Source organism: Stomoxys calcitrans, chromosome 3, assembly GCF_963082655.1.
Source record: "Stomoxys calcitrans chromosome 3, idStoCalc2.1, whole genome shotgun sequence".
Classification (NCBI taxonomy): Eukaryota; Metazoa; Arthropoda; class Insecta; order Diptera; family Muscidae; genus Stomoxys; species Stomoxys calcitrans.
In genome coordinates, this window is record NC_081554.1 from 150,857,736 (window position 1) to 150,874,552 (window position 16,817).

The window sequence follows — 16,817 nt, forward strand, 5'->3', positions numbered from 1 at the left end:
GAATTTGGTGCAAAAATACAGACAAAAATGAGAGAGCTTTAATCAAACTTGTGCGCTGTAAAGGAAAAGTCGATTGTTTCGGTTCAAAATGTAATTATTTTCAAATCTACAAATGCTTTTTTTTATTTTTGTAATATGATACCAGCGGTGATCGAAATATTGGTGAAAATGACAAATAAAACAATTGAATAAAACACCAACACCTGTTTTTGTAAATTGTACGATGACCTCGAGCCAAACCAAGAAGACAAAGTTATTATTTAATACTAATAACATAAATAATCGAAATAAAATAAGAATGAAGTTATTTTCAATGGTTTTTCGGTTTGGTTATTAGGGAGTGAAATATTCAATAACGGGTTGGTACTAAAACAGCAACAGATAAGTATTGAAACCAATACTAGTTCGGTAATAAAGCTAGTATCAAACGGTATTATTCATTTTATATTTCATCCATACCATCCGTTATTGCTTAGTTACCATATGGCATGGTACTGAAATGAGCACGTTTGGTAACAACTTTTTCAATATATTTATAAATACTAGCTGGACAAGGCCCGCTCCGCTGTGCCTTCTTCGCCCATCCATCTCCGAGATCTGGCCCATTTGAAAATTTTGGTTTTTGGTGATGGGTTGGATATGTCCAGTTTGAGGGGTAAGTAGGGTGGGGCGGCCACCCACACACTTAGCCCTGAAAATATATCAGCATCGTGCTCTACTGTTAAATTACTTTTATTTGAGCCGCAATTCCAATTGGTTTAGGGGGAGTATATGGGGTGAGACGACCCCAAACACTTGGCCCCTTATTGCCATAGTAGGCCAACATGCTGGTTTAAAGTATGTTGATCGGCCTTCATTTATTATTTTAAATCCTTTTTTGGTAGGTGATTGCCCTCTGACACGTCCTTTCATTTGAATACAATATATTCGCGGTCGTCCTACATGACAGTTTGGAGTTGTTTTTATTGGGAGGAGGGTCGGTCCCCCTCACGCTAAGACACAAAAGACAATTTATTTGAGTCCTTTAATGTCGAGATCTACATGTAATGCTGAACGGCAGGACGTGACCCAGACACTTGAATCCTTATATCAAAATTAGATTCGAACTCGACTGCCAAAGACCTTTCGTTTAATTCCCATATATTCCCGATCGAACTACACCTCTTATTGAAGCGTATTAAGTGGTCCCAGACTCTGACCCAAATGTGTAAATCAGATTCGTAGTCAACTCTCAAAAACCTTTCATTTTATACCCATTTTGTGACGTTGGACATTCATGCCCGTTCCCTCAGGCACCAAGAAATACATTTTTATGTCAGATTTGTACTCTACTTTCAAATATCTTTCATTTGACACCCATATTGCCCAAAGCGATAAAGGTGTACTGTTGGTTGTTTTTTTTTTTTTTTTTTTTGAAGTGGGGAACCCCCAACACTTAGGGTGACATTTAAGTGCCAAGTAGATACTCGACTCTTAAATACCTCTCATTTGATACCCATATTGCCCAAAGCGGTAAAAGTGTCCTGTTGGGTGGTGCTTTTGTGGGTGGGAGACCCCCGACACTTAGGGTGAAATTTTCATACCAAGTTCGTACTCTACTCTTAAATACCTTTCATTTAATACCCATATTTTCCCAGTAGGCAAACATGTCCGTTGAGGTGGGTTTTGAGATGGGGCGCCCCCCAGGCTAGTTCACCCCAAAATTTTATACCAATTTCGTGTTTTTGGGGTACCATGAGGTGGGATGGAAAATTTCGCTCAAATTGGTTCACGCATCTCCGAGATCTGTTGTTTTTGGAAATTGGGGTAAGGGAGATGGTCCTTCGGTCTATACGGAACAGAAAAACAAACAAACAAAGCGCAACAATTTCATTTTTATGTAATAGAAGATTTATGGTCGAATCCAACCCATGATATCCACCAGATGCTTTAGCTTGCGCAACTGTGCTATGACAATGGACAAACATTGTCTAAGAGTATCCGACTTCAGATTGTCACTATAACCCTACTTATTGTACACCTAAAATCCGAACCTAGCAAAAATCTGGAGTCAAGTTAACTGGGGGAACCCCCCACTGACAAATAATACAGTCAGAAAAACATCAAAGACATTTGAAAATAGAATACTAATCTGACACTCAAAGTTGGGCCAAGTGGTTGACCAAAAACTTCCAAAGCGTACATGTTTCGCGATCGGAACAATACGGAGCTCAAATAAGTTATATATGACAGTATAGTCCGAAGCTGACATCTCAATTTCGGACCAAGTAACTGCGATTCCGCCTACATCCAAAACACCCCAATTGGATATATTTATATCTCAACAAGGACTTTATAGAACTTAAGTAAAACCCACTTGGGAATACAGTACGAATCTCAAATTTTAGTTTGGGGGAGTCAAATTCCTGGAAGAAACCATTCAACCTTTATAATAGGGGAATGTGGAAACGGACTATAAATCTTATATCCAAATAAAAGTAAAGTGAACCGCGGGATCGCAATTATCGGACCTAAACCCTATTAAAAACCTTTGGGGCGTTAAAGAAGAAAAGATTTCACATTTTCTTTATGGCTTTTACACGATTTTTTTAAATTTTGTAATCAATTTGTTCTCTTCTTTAGTTGTGTGAAATCCGCGAATATTAGGGTTAATGATATAATTTACGAAACGAATATTGCAATAAAGCATGTGAATGAGTATTAAACATTTCTTTTCTCTGCTTTTAGGTTTTAAGTTACAAATAAAAGACAATTCATGATTAATTACAACGTTTTGATAAGTGGCCCTATTATTTTTTCCAAGTGAATTCACCGAAAAAGTTAACGAGCATCTGTTAATTAAATAAGGTTTAATATCATATTTAAGGCCACCGATCAAAAATTAGAAGGTCTACGAATAATTAGGTCCAGTCTTTTACTGAGGTAACCATGTTTCTCACTATTTTAGTTCAATGCCACCACTGTATATAGGAGCTAAATATTCAACTAAAGGAATTTTGATAAATTTTACTACAAATGTCAACTGTCATAAGATAATATACGTAAATTTGTCTGAGGATCGGCTGAAAAAGGAACATATTATTGTAATATTATTTAAAGTCGGACAAACATAAATATGCGAGCTATATCTAAATATGTACTGATTTCAACTAATATCCGTACACATAGTCAAAATCCGTACACAAGTCAAAGATGAAATTGTGCAAAATTTTGAGAAGATCGGTTGTTAAATGAGATAACAAAAGCTCTGGAGTGAAAATCGGGCAATAAATATGTATGTGAGCTATATCAAAATCTGAACCGATTTCGACCATAGTCCAGGAGCCGAATTTACGCTTACATGGACATTCAAAATCTCTCTATTGTGAATTATGCATTTCATTATTGAACGAAGATTTTTGAAATTTAAGATCGCAAATGTTTAAATCGATCATAATTCGTAAAAATTTAACATTAAATAAAAAAAAATTTATATTAAAATGTCTATAAAAGTGGTATAACATCCATTAAATACGAGTGGAAGTTTCATTAGATACGAAAGCACAATCCAACACTTATGCGGTAATTCGGCCCCGGATATATTGTGGTAGTCATACAGAAAATTGTTGTGCAGAATTTGGAAAATATCGGTTGATGTATTCACTTGCAAAGGATCTAGCAGGAGAAATTAGCGATACATGTACGAGGCTGCTTTATAAGGTTCTGGCCTAATAATGAAAATGCAAAAATTTGTCATCAAAAATGATTTTATTGTTTTTCAAAGTATTCTCCAGCATTATTTATTCACTTTTGCATGCGCTCAAACCAATTGTCGAAGCACTCTTTTCACTCCGATTGAGACACCTTCAAAATCGGGTTCATCGGCCGTTTTTGGACGACTTTCACGGTTTTTCGACGACGACGACAACCAGTTTTTCATAGTGCCATAAGGTGGTGCCACCGTAGCGAAGAGGTTACCATGTCCGCCTATGACGCTGAACGCCTGGGTTCGAATCCAGGCAAGACCATTAGAAAAAAATTTCAGCGGTGGTTTTCCCCTCCTAATGCTGGCAACATTTGTGAGATACTATGCCATGTAAAACTTCTCTCCAAAGAGGTGTCGCACTGCGGCATGCCGTTCGAACTCGGCTATAAAAAAGAGGCCTTGAGGCATTGAGCTTAAAACTTAAAACTTAAACCTGTTCCTTAGTGGAATGTTCATCGGCAAAATTTGTATTTGTTTTTTTTTTGTATAAGTCTGTGCTTCATCGTTGTACAAAGATTTAAGTTTGTCATTGTACTCTTGTCATGATAATCCACGTCGAAAGATCACAAGTTAATAAAATTTTTTTGCCAGAATAATTTTGGCAAATGATGGTCGAAAATGAAAATGTTCTGACTACGATTATACAATTAAATTTCAATCTTTCGAATGAAAATTTCAAATTGTGCCTAGTATATGTTGCCAGTTAGGTTTGTCAAACGGGCTTTTATCGATCTGTGAATCCAAATGCCACGAAAAAGGATTACGCACCGTATACATTGGACCCTCAGATGGTTGATAAAGCTCCTATGCCAATTATCTTGGAGACTTTTGGTAATAAGATATCAATTTACCGCTTATTATTTTTACGACTTTTTCATTACCGGTTGATGTTTGGTCTTAACGCTCTATGGAAAGTTCCAGGAAACTATTTATGGTGCTAATTATTCTTCTATACTGAATCTAGAGTTTTGAAAAAGGTATGTTCTAAGACTATTAAGCTTAAGACTATTAAGCTTAGATCGTCGATTTGAGATGATAGTGGACCAGGAATTTGTATGATGTTCGCATGGACAGTCTAAGACTTTCGTTAAGTAGCTAGTTGATAATGCTAAGAATCAGGTAAGACCAAGGCCAGCATTATCTTAGATACCTTGTTTTAAGAGATTATCTAGGAGGGAAGAGAGGTCGGCCGTTTTGATTGGTGTTTTTAATCGTTTCCTTTAGAGCGAGTTATAATTGTCAATAGCGATAATATTGAATTCCTCGCAATTGCAAAATATTGCCAAATTGACACCGCTGTCCGGTTCTCTGGTGAAATGGGTGCCTGAGTAATTGATGTACTCTTGCGAATAGTTTCTGTAGGATAATAGAGCATTTTATTGTACAATATGTCCAACAGTTAGAGCCTCCTTGCAATCCTCCCTTTTTAACTCTGAGTAATTACGTTTGAAGAATTAGAAACTTCAAGAAATCGGGTGAAATTCGGATTATTGCAAATATTAATAGTAAGAGCTCAATATTATGTTCAACTTAATAGTAATTAAAAACTGTATATGAACAAGTAAAAGCGTGCTATGTTCGGTCGAGCCGAATCTTATATACCATCCACCATGGATTAAATTTGTCATGTTCTTTGTCCGGTATCTCTTTATAGGCAAACAAAGACATTATCCTTTCTGTGAATGAATTGCTCAATAATAGCAATTCAGGAGCTATATCAGATGGTGGATTTAAGTCATAATTGGTTTGGATGTCGAAGTATATATATATATATATATATATATATATATATATATATATATATATATATATATATATATATATATATATATAAGAATCGGATAAGAATTGCGCCCTATGAGGGCAATAGAATTAATTGGCCGATTCAGATCATACTCGGCACTGATATTGGATATCAGAACCCAAGTCCTTGTGCCAAATTTCAGCTCAAGAAGCTATATCCAAATCTGAATCGATATGGCCCATTTTCAATCCCCAACGACCTACATCGATTAGAAGTATCTGTGCTAAATTTCAAGCGGATATCTTTATATGTTCGAACGCTATCGTGATTTCGACAGACGGGCGTCCATGGCTAGATCGGCTCAGAATGTCAAGACGATCAAGAATATATATAATTTATGAGGTCTCAGGAATGACGAAAATAGTATACCCCTTCCTAATTTAATATAGCCCCATAAAAATAAATTTTCTATCAAGCCTTGAAATAGGCATGGTGAATTTTGTGGCGATCAGCAAATTTCTGATGATTTTTCTAATGGTTTTTCTACATTACCCGTCATTCTTACGGAACTGTTACAATACTTCAGGCAGTATTTGTAGTACTTGACATTACATCAATAAGAAGTATCTTTGCAAACTTTCAAGCGGCTAGCTTTACGCGTTCGACCGCTATCATGATTTCCACAGACGGACGGACGGACATGGCTAGATTGACTTAGAATGTCAAGATAATCAAGAATGTCAATACTTTAGGGGGTCGTAGATCAGAGTTTTGAGGTGTTACAAAAGAAATTATTAGATTAGTTTGCATTTTTATATTTTCAGAATTCCATAACAATATCAATCAACCCAAATTAGATAACCCTTTCTATGAATATATGCACATTAAAGTTTATGTAGGAATAAAATCACAGCGCTCTACCAAGTTGAGTTGATCAAAGAACAAAATAGTTTTAATAACTTTTAAGACTTTGGAGGTCAAGGTTTAACAAGGTAAATTCGAATATGAGTGCGTATATCATGGAGAGTGGCAAGAATGTGCACAAGAGAAACACGATTTCACTCATGAAAAATCAACGTACAATGAACTCACCACAAATTAAATTAAGAGAATATCTATTAATTTAAGAAGGAAACACGTATGAATGAATTCAAAATTTTTTGGATTACGTTGAAAACAAACAAAAAAGAATAAACGACGCAAAATTCGTTAAATGCGCTTCACTAAAGCGTATGACAGATTTCTACGGAGTCATTTTTAAACTTATGGCTTGAAATTTGTCAGTTTCAGAATCTGTTTTTTCTTCTGCATCATACAGTTGAAGCTTAGTAATATCCAAGTCCATAAACTAGGTTTTGAGATAACAATATAAACTATACTATTATTCATTTTATCCCCGATATACCCTAATGAAATTTACAGTATTTATTGCTTACTCATTCTGCAATGTTAAACTTGTGATGCAAAATATGAACAATATTTGTACATACACAAATGTACATGTACATAACATAAATGACTTTAACGTCTTTGTTTTAAAATTTTAACATTTCTTTGTTATGTCTTTTTGTTGTTGCTATTTTATCGCTTGCAATAATTATTAAAGAAAATTAAAAATTTCCACACGTACTTTTGGCCAAGAATAAGTTTTTCAGATAAAAATAATTAAATTATTACTTCTACTTTTTGGGAATAGCGGAATCGTGATGAACGTTATTCAGAATATAACATTAAGTTAGAAAATAACAATCAGTTGAATGTTAATATGTTGACTCATTGCAATCGTTGTGGATGATGTATGTATATGAACTTTTGGAGGGTTTTCGAAATTCATAATACGGACATGAGAAAGATACGAACATATATATTAACACTAAAAGTAGTTAGATTAGCAATTTTTAGTTAAATTCTCAAAGAAAGTAGAAATCCAGTAGTTCAAAAACAAAAATTCGTGCTTTAATTATCTTATTAATCTGTCAATTTCTCGAAATACATTTCGCATATTTTACATTTTTATTTAGACTCAAAGTAACTCATTAACCAAAAAACACGTAAAAAGGCGTTAAGTTCGGCCGGGCCGAACTTTGGATACCCACCTCCTCGGTTATACCAACTTTCGACATAATCCGTTGAAAAATGTATAATTTATGCCCCCATAGCAGTTATACCGAAAAATGGTCTGATTGGACTCGGACATTGAGTTGTCTAATAAGTACAAGTCATTGTTAAATTTTGTGGAACAAAATTTTGGTAGCTATATTCAAATATAGACCGATCTGAACCATATACGACCCGGTTGTCGAAAAGGCTAACATAAGTCACTGTGTCAAATTTCAATGAAATCGGTTTATAAATGCTACTTTTATGGGGCCAAGACTTTAAATCGAGATATCGGTCTATATGGCAGCTATATACAAATCTGGAACGATTTGGGCCAAGTTGCAGTAAAAAGTCGAAGAGCCTAACACAACTCACTGTCCCAAACTTCGGCGACATCGGACAATAATTGCGCCTTTTATGGACCCACAACCTTAAATCGAGAGATCAGTCTATATGGCAGCTATATCAAAATCTGGACCGATCTGGGCAAAATTGCAGAAAGTTGTCAAAGAGCCTAACACAACACACTGTCCCAAATTTTGGCCACATCCGACAATAAATGCGCCTTTTATGGGCCCAGAAGCTTTAATCGAGATATCGGTCTATTTGGCAGCTATATCCAAATCTGGACCGATTTGTGCCATATTGCAGAAAGATCTCGAAGGGCATAACACAACCCACTGTCCTAAATTTCGGCGACATCAGACAATAAATGCGCCTTTTATGGACCCAAAACCTTAAATCAAGAGATCGGTCCATATGGTAGCTTTATCCAAATCTGAACCGATCTGGGCCAAATTGAAGAAGAATATCGCAGGTCCTTACCGTCTCACTGTTCCAAATTTCGGCGACATCGGACAATAAATGCGTCTTTCAATTATTGTCCGATCGGCCCAGAAGCTTAAATCGAGAGATCGGTCTATATGGCAGCTATATCCAAATCTGAACCGATCTGGGTCAAATTGAAGAGAAATGTCGACTGGCCTAACACAACTCACTGTCCCAAATTTTAGCAAAATCGGATAATAAATGTGGCTTTTATAGGCCTAAGACCCTAAATCGGCGGATCGGTCTATGTGGGGGCTATATCAAGATACAGTCCTGCTTATGGACAAAAAAGAATCTGTGCAAAGTTTCAACTTAATATCTCTATTTTTAATCACTGTAGTGTGATTTCAACAGACAGACGGATACGGCTAGATCGTCTTAGATTTTTACGCTGATTAAGGATATATATAATTAAGGATATTATAGGGTCGGAAATGGATATTTCGATGTGTTGCAAACAGAATGACAAAATGAATATACCCCCATCCTTTGTTTGTGGGTATAATAAAATAATACTTATTTTCTGTCGAAAAGCTAATGTGACGAGTGTTTTATTTAAATGTGACTGTTAATCACAACGAATTAAAAAACCAATGACAACGACATTCAGGATGAAAGGAAAACTAAAATCGGAACAGAGAACGTATACTAATAGAAAAACGACGCTGCAAAATCATGCACGATGCGTTGTTTGAAATATTGTTAACAAGCGTGAATGATTTTGTGAACACCCTTACATCAATATCAGCCTTACATCAATATTAAGTTTAATTGACATTGTATGTAGATAGCCGACTGTGGTGCAATGTTGTAAAGGGTTTGTAAACATTCAATGGGATGGATGGAAGACAGGTTCGATACTTAGCAGCACACAAAAAACTGCACTAGCATAGACGTTAGTCAATGTGAACGGATGGGGACGTTTCATTCACAAGAACTGTTGTTGGTTTTTGAACATTTGTGGTTGATATGATAACATCTATGTATTGATTTACTTTTATGAACAAATGTGATCACTTTGTCAACGCCATACTTGAGTTTTTCTCTGAGTGCACGATTGGAAGTAATATTTATCATACACTTTTTGATAAAAAAAAGTGTATGATAAATTTTTTCCTTTCATAATAATTAATAACAATAAAAATGGATCAAAGGTGCATGTTTCCACTGCTAAATTCGTGTAACTATTTTACATGGAAATTTAAGATGCAATTGCAATTAATTCTAGGGGATTTTTGGGACATCGTGGAAAAGGGTGTGCCGAATCCAGGAACACCAGAATCAATCAAGCAGGATGAAAAGGCTGGAGCAACGATTGCAAAATGTACGGAAAATTACATTTGCTGAGAAAATTGTATGATTTGAGCGCATGCAAATGTGTATAAATAATGATGATGGGGGATAATTTGAAAAACAATAAAACCATTTTTTTTTTGTTGTCACTAATATGCATGCATCGGGAATTTTTGAGGGAATTGTGTGGAAAGTTTATAACAAACTACAGCATATCTGCTGTGTTGGTTTTCCGCACTTGCAAGCAGAAGAGTTCCACTTAAACTTCATATTATTTTAAAGACTAGCGGATGTGAACCTCTGTACAATAGGTTAGGTTAGGTTTAAGTGGCAGTCTGCCATTAAACTCATTTAAACGTTTTTCTCCATTGTGATACCACAGGAACAGAAGAAGGAAAATGCCTTCTAGTTACTACCGTTGAGTTCTCAAAGAGTTGAGAACCTAAAGCGGAACTCCTTCTAACTGCTAGTGCGGGACACACACACAGATGGTGTTCTATAGTCTCTTCTTCCTCGATGTCCCTACAGCTTCTGCAAAAGTCGTTGCTGGCAACCTTCTGTCTGTCAGCATGTTTTCCAATTAGACAGTGACCTATCATGACGGACACAATGATTGAGACGTCTATTCTAGCCAATGACAGCAAAGCATTAGACCTCTTCAAGTCTAGATGAGGCCACATAGTTTTGGAATGCTCACAGCCCCCTCTTTGTGACCATCTATCATTCGTTGGCCTTCAGGTCTGGTTCTACAAACTTAGCTTACATATCGCTAAAGGCATACTCACAGATTCCAGTATCCCTGGAATGTGTAAGGTAGTTCCTAGTCTCGCAAGCTCGTCTGCTTTAAAATTCCCTGGGATATTTCTGTGGCCCGGCTCCCAGAAAAGGTGAATTTTGAACTGTTCAGCCATCTCGTTGAGAGATCTGCGACAGTCGATGGCGGTTTTTGTGTTCAGAAATACGTTCTCGAGAGATTTAATTGCTGCCTGGCTGTCTGAGAAGATATTTATGCCAATCGTCGTTATGACATTATATCTTAGCCATTCCACCACTTCGTTAATTGCAAGGATATCTGCTTGATACACACTGCAGTGGTCGCGTAACCTTTTCGATATGACCAGTTCTAGATCTTTAGAGTACACCCCAAAGCCCACCTGGTCGTTTAGTTTGGAACCATCCATATATAAGTCTATGAACCTTTGTAAGTTTATATCCATTTTAAAGCGATCTGGCTTTTTTGACGTCAAGAACTAGAAGGCATCTTTATTGCCCTGATCTTGTGGAATAAAATGTTTTAAGTGAGTCTGATTCCAGACTGTCACTCAAAACCTAACTTAGTATCTCGTTTTCGGCAGTGTTTCTGTTGTTAGAGCAAACTTATTTACTATATTCACCAACAAATTTCTTTAAGTGTACAAATTGCTGTACAATGAAGAACACACCCAACAATTTTTGAATGTATATATATAATTGTGCCAGTTAAATTCTTCCATTAAAGTTCAAGTGTTGTTGGTATCTCTACTTAAGCCGGCCTAGTACTCAATGTTACATTCATATACTGGTTATGGCCAAAAAATTTACTAAGATTGTATGTGTACAACACATACATACTTGTACATACATTTTGACATATCATGTTTACTGTGCCAATTTTCGAGCATGTGTTTAAAAAATAAAATAATGCATTGAGAACAAGTACAAATGCGATAAGTTCCGCCGGGCGGAATCTAATGTATTATATATGGACTGATTTGGATACTAAAGTCATAGCATAGCATAACTTAAAATACAAAATATTAGCTAACAGATGTTGGTTTTTACTCGGTTAATATGAGGATATGAACCAATTTAGACCATTCATGAAGAGGATGTTGGCAGTCATAACATAAACCAACATGCACCTGCTCAAAAAGCCAAATAGGGACTCTGATTTATATGACGAATATATAAGGATGTGGCCATACTTGACATGGATGTTTTCACAGCAGAACATCGCATTCAAAATTTTAACCAAATCGGATTAGTAATGCAAGTTAAAAGTCCTCAAGGCGGGTAAGTCTATACCCGTCATGTATGTATGTATGTATCAGGGACGTATCCAGGTCTCGGGCCCGATACCCCCTCCCCCCAAAAAATTATTTTGTCAAAGATACAAATTTAAATTAAATTTATTCTAAACACAACATTTTCAGTGAAATCTTCTTTAATGAAAAAATTTTATGTTTATACGATAATATTCTATAAAGACAAATTTCAACTCAGGCCAGAGCCGCCTCAAAATTATTATGCTTCAGAACAAAATTGAAATGAAATTCTTTCTAAAAACCAAATTTCAATGAAATTTTTCTAGGAAAATTTCAATTTTAATTTTTCAATTAATTTTCTTTTCTGAAAGCAAATTTTCAGCATACATTTCTCCAACGATAAATCTTTTGCCAGGGCCGGACGCCTTGAAATAATTTTTTTAAATGCGAAATTTCATTACAATTTTTTCCAAAGACAAAATTTTTCTTACGGACAAAATCTTAATCTAAAGACAAAATTTAAGTAAAGTTTCTTCTAAAAACAAAATTATAATAATTTTTTTCTAAAGACTAAATTTCAATGAAAAAATTTATGAATATAAAACTTTTCCACCGTAGCGCAAAGGTTAGCATGTCCGCATATGAAGCTGAACGGCTGGGTTCGAATCCTGGCGAGACCAAAACCACTGCTGAAACCATTTTCAGCGGTGGTTTTCTCCTCCTAATGCTGGCAACATTTGTGAGGTACTATGCCATGTAAAACTTCTCTGCAAAGAGGTGTCGTACTGCGGCACGCCGTTCGGAGTCGACTATAAAAAGGAGGCCCCTTATCATTGAGCTCAAACTTGAATCGGACTGCACTCATTAGTGTGTGAGAAGTTTGCCTCTGTTCCTTAGTATTGTAGAATGTTCATTGGCAAAATTTGCAATTTGCATAACTTTGCCCTCGAAATTATTTTTTTGCTCAATGAATTTTCCGGCACTACATTTTGCCTAAACTTCTTTAAAGTTTTTTATTTTACATTTCTATTCTAAATAAAAACAAAAACAAAACCCATTGGTCCAATCTAGACATCATTCAAAAAAAATTCGATGTTAAGATTTAACTTCAAAGTAATTTTTTCTAAAGACTAAATTTTAATGAAATTTTTTGTAGACTAAATTTCAATAAATTTTTTTCAAAATGTCTATAAAATTTTTTCTAAAGATTCTTCAAAATTAAGTTTTCTAAAAGAACGAATTCAGTCAACAATTTCAATAACATATTTTCAAAAATTTTCTAAAAATATTTTTAAAGAAAAATTTTTATTAAATTTTCTTTAAAGACCGAATTGTAACCAAAAAAAATTAAAAAATTCTTTAAGTCAAAATGAAAGATCACCCTGATCTTTCATTTTCTTTCATTTCATTCAGTCAATAGCAAGCATCGCTGATTCTGGTAGATTTAGAGGTAGATCGTAGATTTGGGCACAGTACAATATATATTAAAAAATGTTCAACATTTACCAGGGCTGAAGAGTCGAGTTTTTGAGGCGGAGTCGGAGTTTGGTTCGGAGTTGAGCACCTTAGTCCCGACTCCGAACCGCTCTCCGACTTTGGCTTAACACTCCGACTCCGACTTAGAGGGCTAAACTACGCAGACCTGAAATTTACTTTTTGAATTTTTCGATTTTCTGCCTAGAAAATCTTTTTACAATGAAAAGATTTTGCAATTATTGATTTGCTTAAGTGTTATGTACGAAAAACTTTAATGAAATTTAATTAGTCAAAATCCAGGTTTCTATGAGAGCTTGTGTTTGCAATTGTTACATTATAATTTCTGTTAGTGAACAAAAAACATTGGAGTGATGTTGGTGCAAAAAGTGAAGTAATAGAAAGTCTTATTATTAAAGTTTTCCAAAGATCGAAAATATTATCAAATTACATAAAAAATGTGTAGTAAAAGAAACAGCTTTTGTTGTATGTGTGGATTGTATGTGGATAAAGGACGTAAAATAGAAGTGGCGGTAAAGAAGCATATTATTTCACTCAATGAAGAACTAGCTGGATAGGGCCCGCCCCGCTGCGCCTTCTTTAACTCTCTAATATCTGTGGATATCGTCCTACTGTAGCCTATGTCTGCTATGATGCCGACGCCTGTGTTCGAATCCTGGCGGAACGAGTTTTCAATTCAATTTTTAATTGAAAAATGTATCATGATATTTTTTTCTGTCTACGATAGGGCTTATATTCATTTAGTCATTCCGTTTGTCGTCGTAACTCCTATCGTAAAATTTTCGTTGTAAAAATCTAAGACGATTTAACGATGTCCAAGTGCCTGTTCGTCAGTTGTAATCACTCTACAGTCTTTAAAATGGGCTAAATCGGACTATATTTGTATATAGCAGCCATATAGACCGATTTGAAATTTAATACAGGAAGGTGTACTACCTAATATGACCCATATAGATCGATATGCCGGTTTAAAGTTTTAAGCCCATATCAGGCGCATTTATTTATATATAGAACCAGCGAGTTGTTTTAAGCCACCCGATATCCGACTTAAATATGGTTAAAATCGGGCAATATTAAGATATTGCTGTCATATAGACCGATCTGCTGATTTAGGGTCTAAAGCCCATAAAAGACTAAATTAATATCCGATTTCACTGAAATTTTAGATAGTGAGTTGACCAAAGCCTCCCGATAACCGACTTTAATATGGTTAGGATTGATCTGTATTCAGATATAGCTGAATAGGGTTGTGATCGCACAATATTTAGATATTGCTGTCATATAGACCGATCTGCTGATTTAGGGTCTTAGATCCGTCTATTATCCGATTTCGCTGAAATTTTAAATAGTAAGTTGACCAAAGCCTTCCGATAACTGACATAAATATGGTTAAGATCGGTCTATAGTCAGATATACCAGCCATATAGAGCGAGCTGCATTTATAACCCGATTTCTCTGAAACTTAAAAGAGTTAAGGCTTCCGTCATCACACCTATATATGGTTCAGATAGGACAATATAGACCGATCTGCCGATTGAGGGTCTTAAGACCATAAAAGCCGCAACTATTATCCGATTTCCCCAAAATGTTTAATAGTGAGTTGTTTTAAGCCTCTAGACATCCGAATCAAATATGGTTCAGATCAATCTTTTTTCAGATATAGCTTTCCTATAGACCGATATGCCAATTAAGGGTTTTAAGCCCATAAAAGCTGAATTTTTTACCCGATTTCGCTGGAATTTGGCACAGTGACTTATATTAAGCCTCCCGTCATCCGACAAGCATATGGTTCAGATCAGACTATATTTAGATATAGCTGCCATATAGACCGATCTTCCATTTTGGCGTCTTAATCCTATAAAAAGCCGATTTGTTGCCCGATTTCGCTGAAACTATGACTTGTATAAGAGTTCTCGGAACCTGAATCATATATGATCCAGACCAATCCCTATTTGCATATTACTACGGGTATGGTAGTCGAGTTGTTATAAAAGTGAATGGTTAATTTATCCATGGTAGTGGGTATCCAAAGTTCAGCAAGGCCGAACTTAACACCTTTGTGCTTGTTTTTAAATAAACTCAGAAAATTCTTTTGGTAACTTGTAAACGTTATAATGAACTGTCAATAAAACAATTATCATGTAGCCATGTCATGTCATTTCTTGTTTGACAGATATACCATTGTGAACTTTGTACCAGCTACCCTGTACTAAATCAGAAACCTTACATTTGTGTTCTGTATTGTTAAAATAGACCCACATGCATATTTATTTTTACTGCTAGGTAAAGGGTTTTGGGTTATACCTACATACATACATATGCGTGTAGGCAGTGACAAAATTTGTAAAACAATAGAACAATTTTAAATTTTTTCAATTCCTTTTATAATTGCAAATTTCCTTTTATAATTGCACATAAACATCCAAGCTTATCGAAATTTGAATTTTTCTTACGTTTATCAGATGCACAACTGACGCACTGATTTTTTGTTTTGAGTGTAATATATAGATTTTCTTTGAGCATCTTATACATGGCCTATATATTAATGTATGTACGTATATAACAACGATTAAGATACATGTGTATGTATGTATGTATACATAGTTTGCTTTTTAACTTACCGTGTTAACAAATTCGGCAATATTCCCCGATATTAAATAATTTCCTTCGCACCAATCAACGGGAGAACTGCCGGGTCGAAAATGCTCCCATGCCAATGTGTACAAATCTAGCGTGGCCATTTGAATTTGTTGTTATTATTTATTTATTACTTTCTTCTAGCCAAACAATGGGCCACAATATACACAAGGAACTAATTGCACTCACTGCAATTATAATTATGTATTTTATTTACACACACATACATGCACACACTTTGTCGGCCGTCACTCAGTCTCAGAAACAAAACAACACACCAACGAACTCACGCACAACACACGTTGTAATATTGCTCTCTCGCTTGGCTTTGTTTGTTATAACCGCTGCCTCGGATTAAAAACAACATAACAACATATATGTATCAAAATCGCAATGACATCGACCTCCAACACAAATGTTTTTAAGTATTTTAGATCCGCCCGTGTCTGTTTTTGGTTGAAAATTTGTTTTGGTTCTTTGGTCGCGGTCGGCCGTCCGTCCGTCCTTTATTCGTGTGTCAGATTTTGTTTGTGCAAATTCTTGAGTTTGCTGTTGCCGAAGATTTTCTTTTATATCTTATATGTATAAAGCCCTTCTGTGGTATTTATATTCACTGTTTTTTCCGTTTTTTGGTTTTGCAACACACACCAAAATCTTTTATTTTATTATGTAATTAAAAAAACGTTAAAATTCCTGCCAAAATTGATATGCTAATTCTATAACTATCCCTCGTCTATGTTTGTTTGAATGTGAGTTGAGCTTATTTACATGCACAAAACAACGCCGCTATTTAAATGTTTATTTTGATAATACCTGACGCGTATTTATTGCACTATTTTATTGTTATTACTAATATCTATTGCTAAACTGGACTACGGACATACGAACAAACTACTGTGGTTTGTGGTCGTTTTGTGCCGTTATTATTGTTCTACCGTTGCGATGTATCCCG

General features: G+C 35.4%; 1 protein-coding gene across 1 annotated transcript in view; it reads right to left on the minus strand.

The window, feature by feature from the left end:
- LOC106086333 (alkaline ceramidase) overlaps positions 1-16,817 on the minus strand; it is a 50,331-nt gene extending 33,514 nt beyond the window's left edge. Inside the window, exon 1 of the mRNA XM_013250968.2 lies at positions 15,850-16,817. Coding sequence (XP_013106422.1) covers positions 15,850-15,969 — 120 coding nt within the window. The 5' untranslated portion in view covers positions 15,970-16,817. The remainder of the gene's footprint in view (positions 1-15,849) is intronic.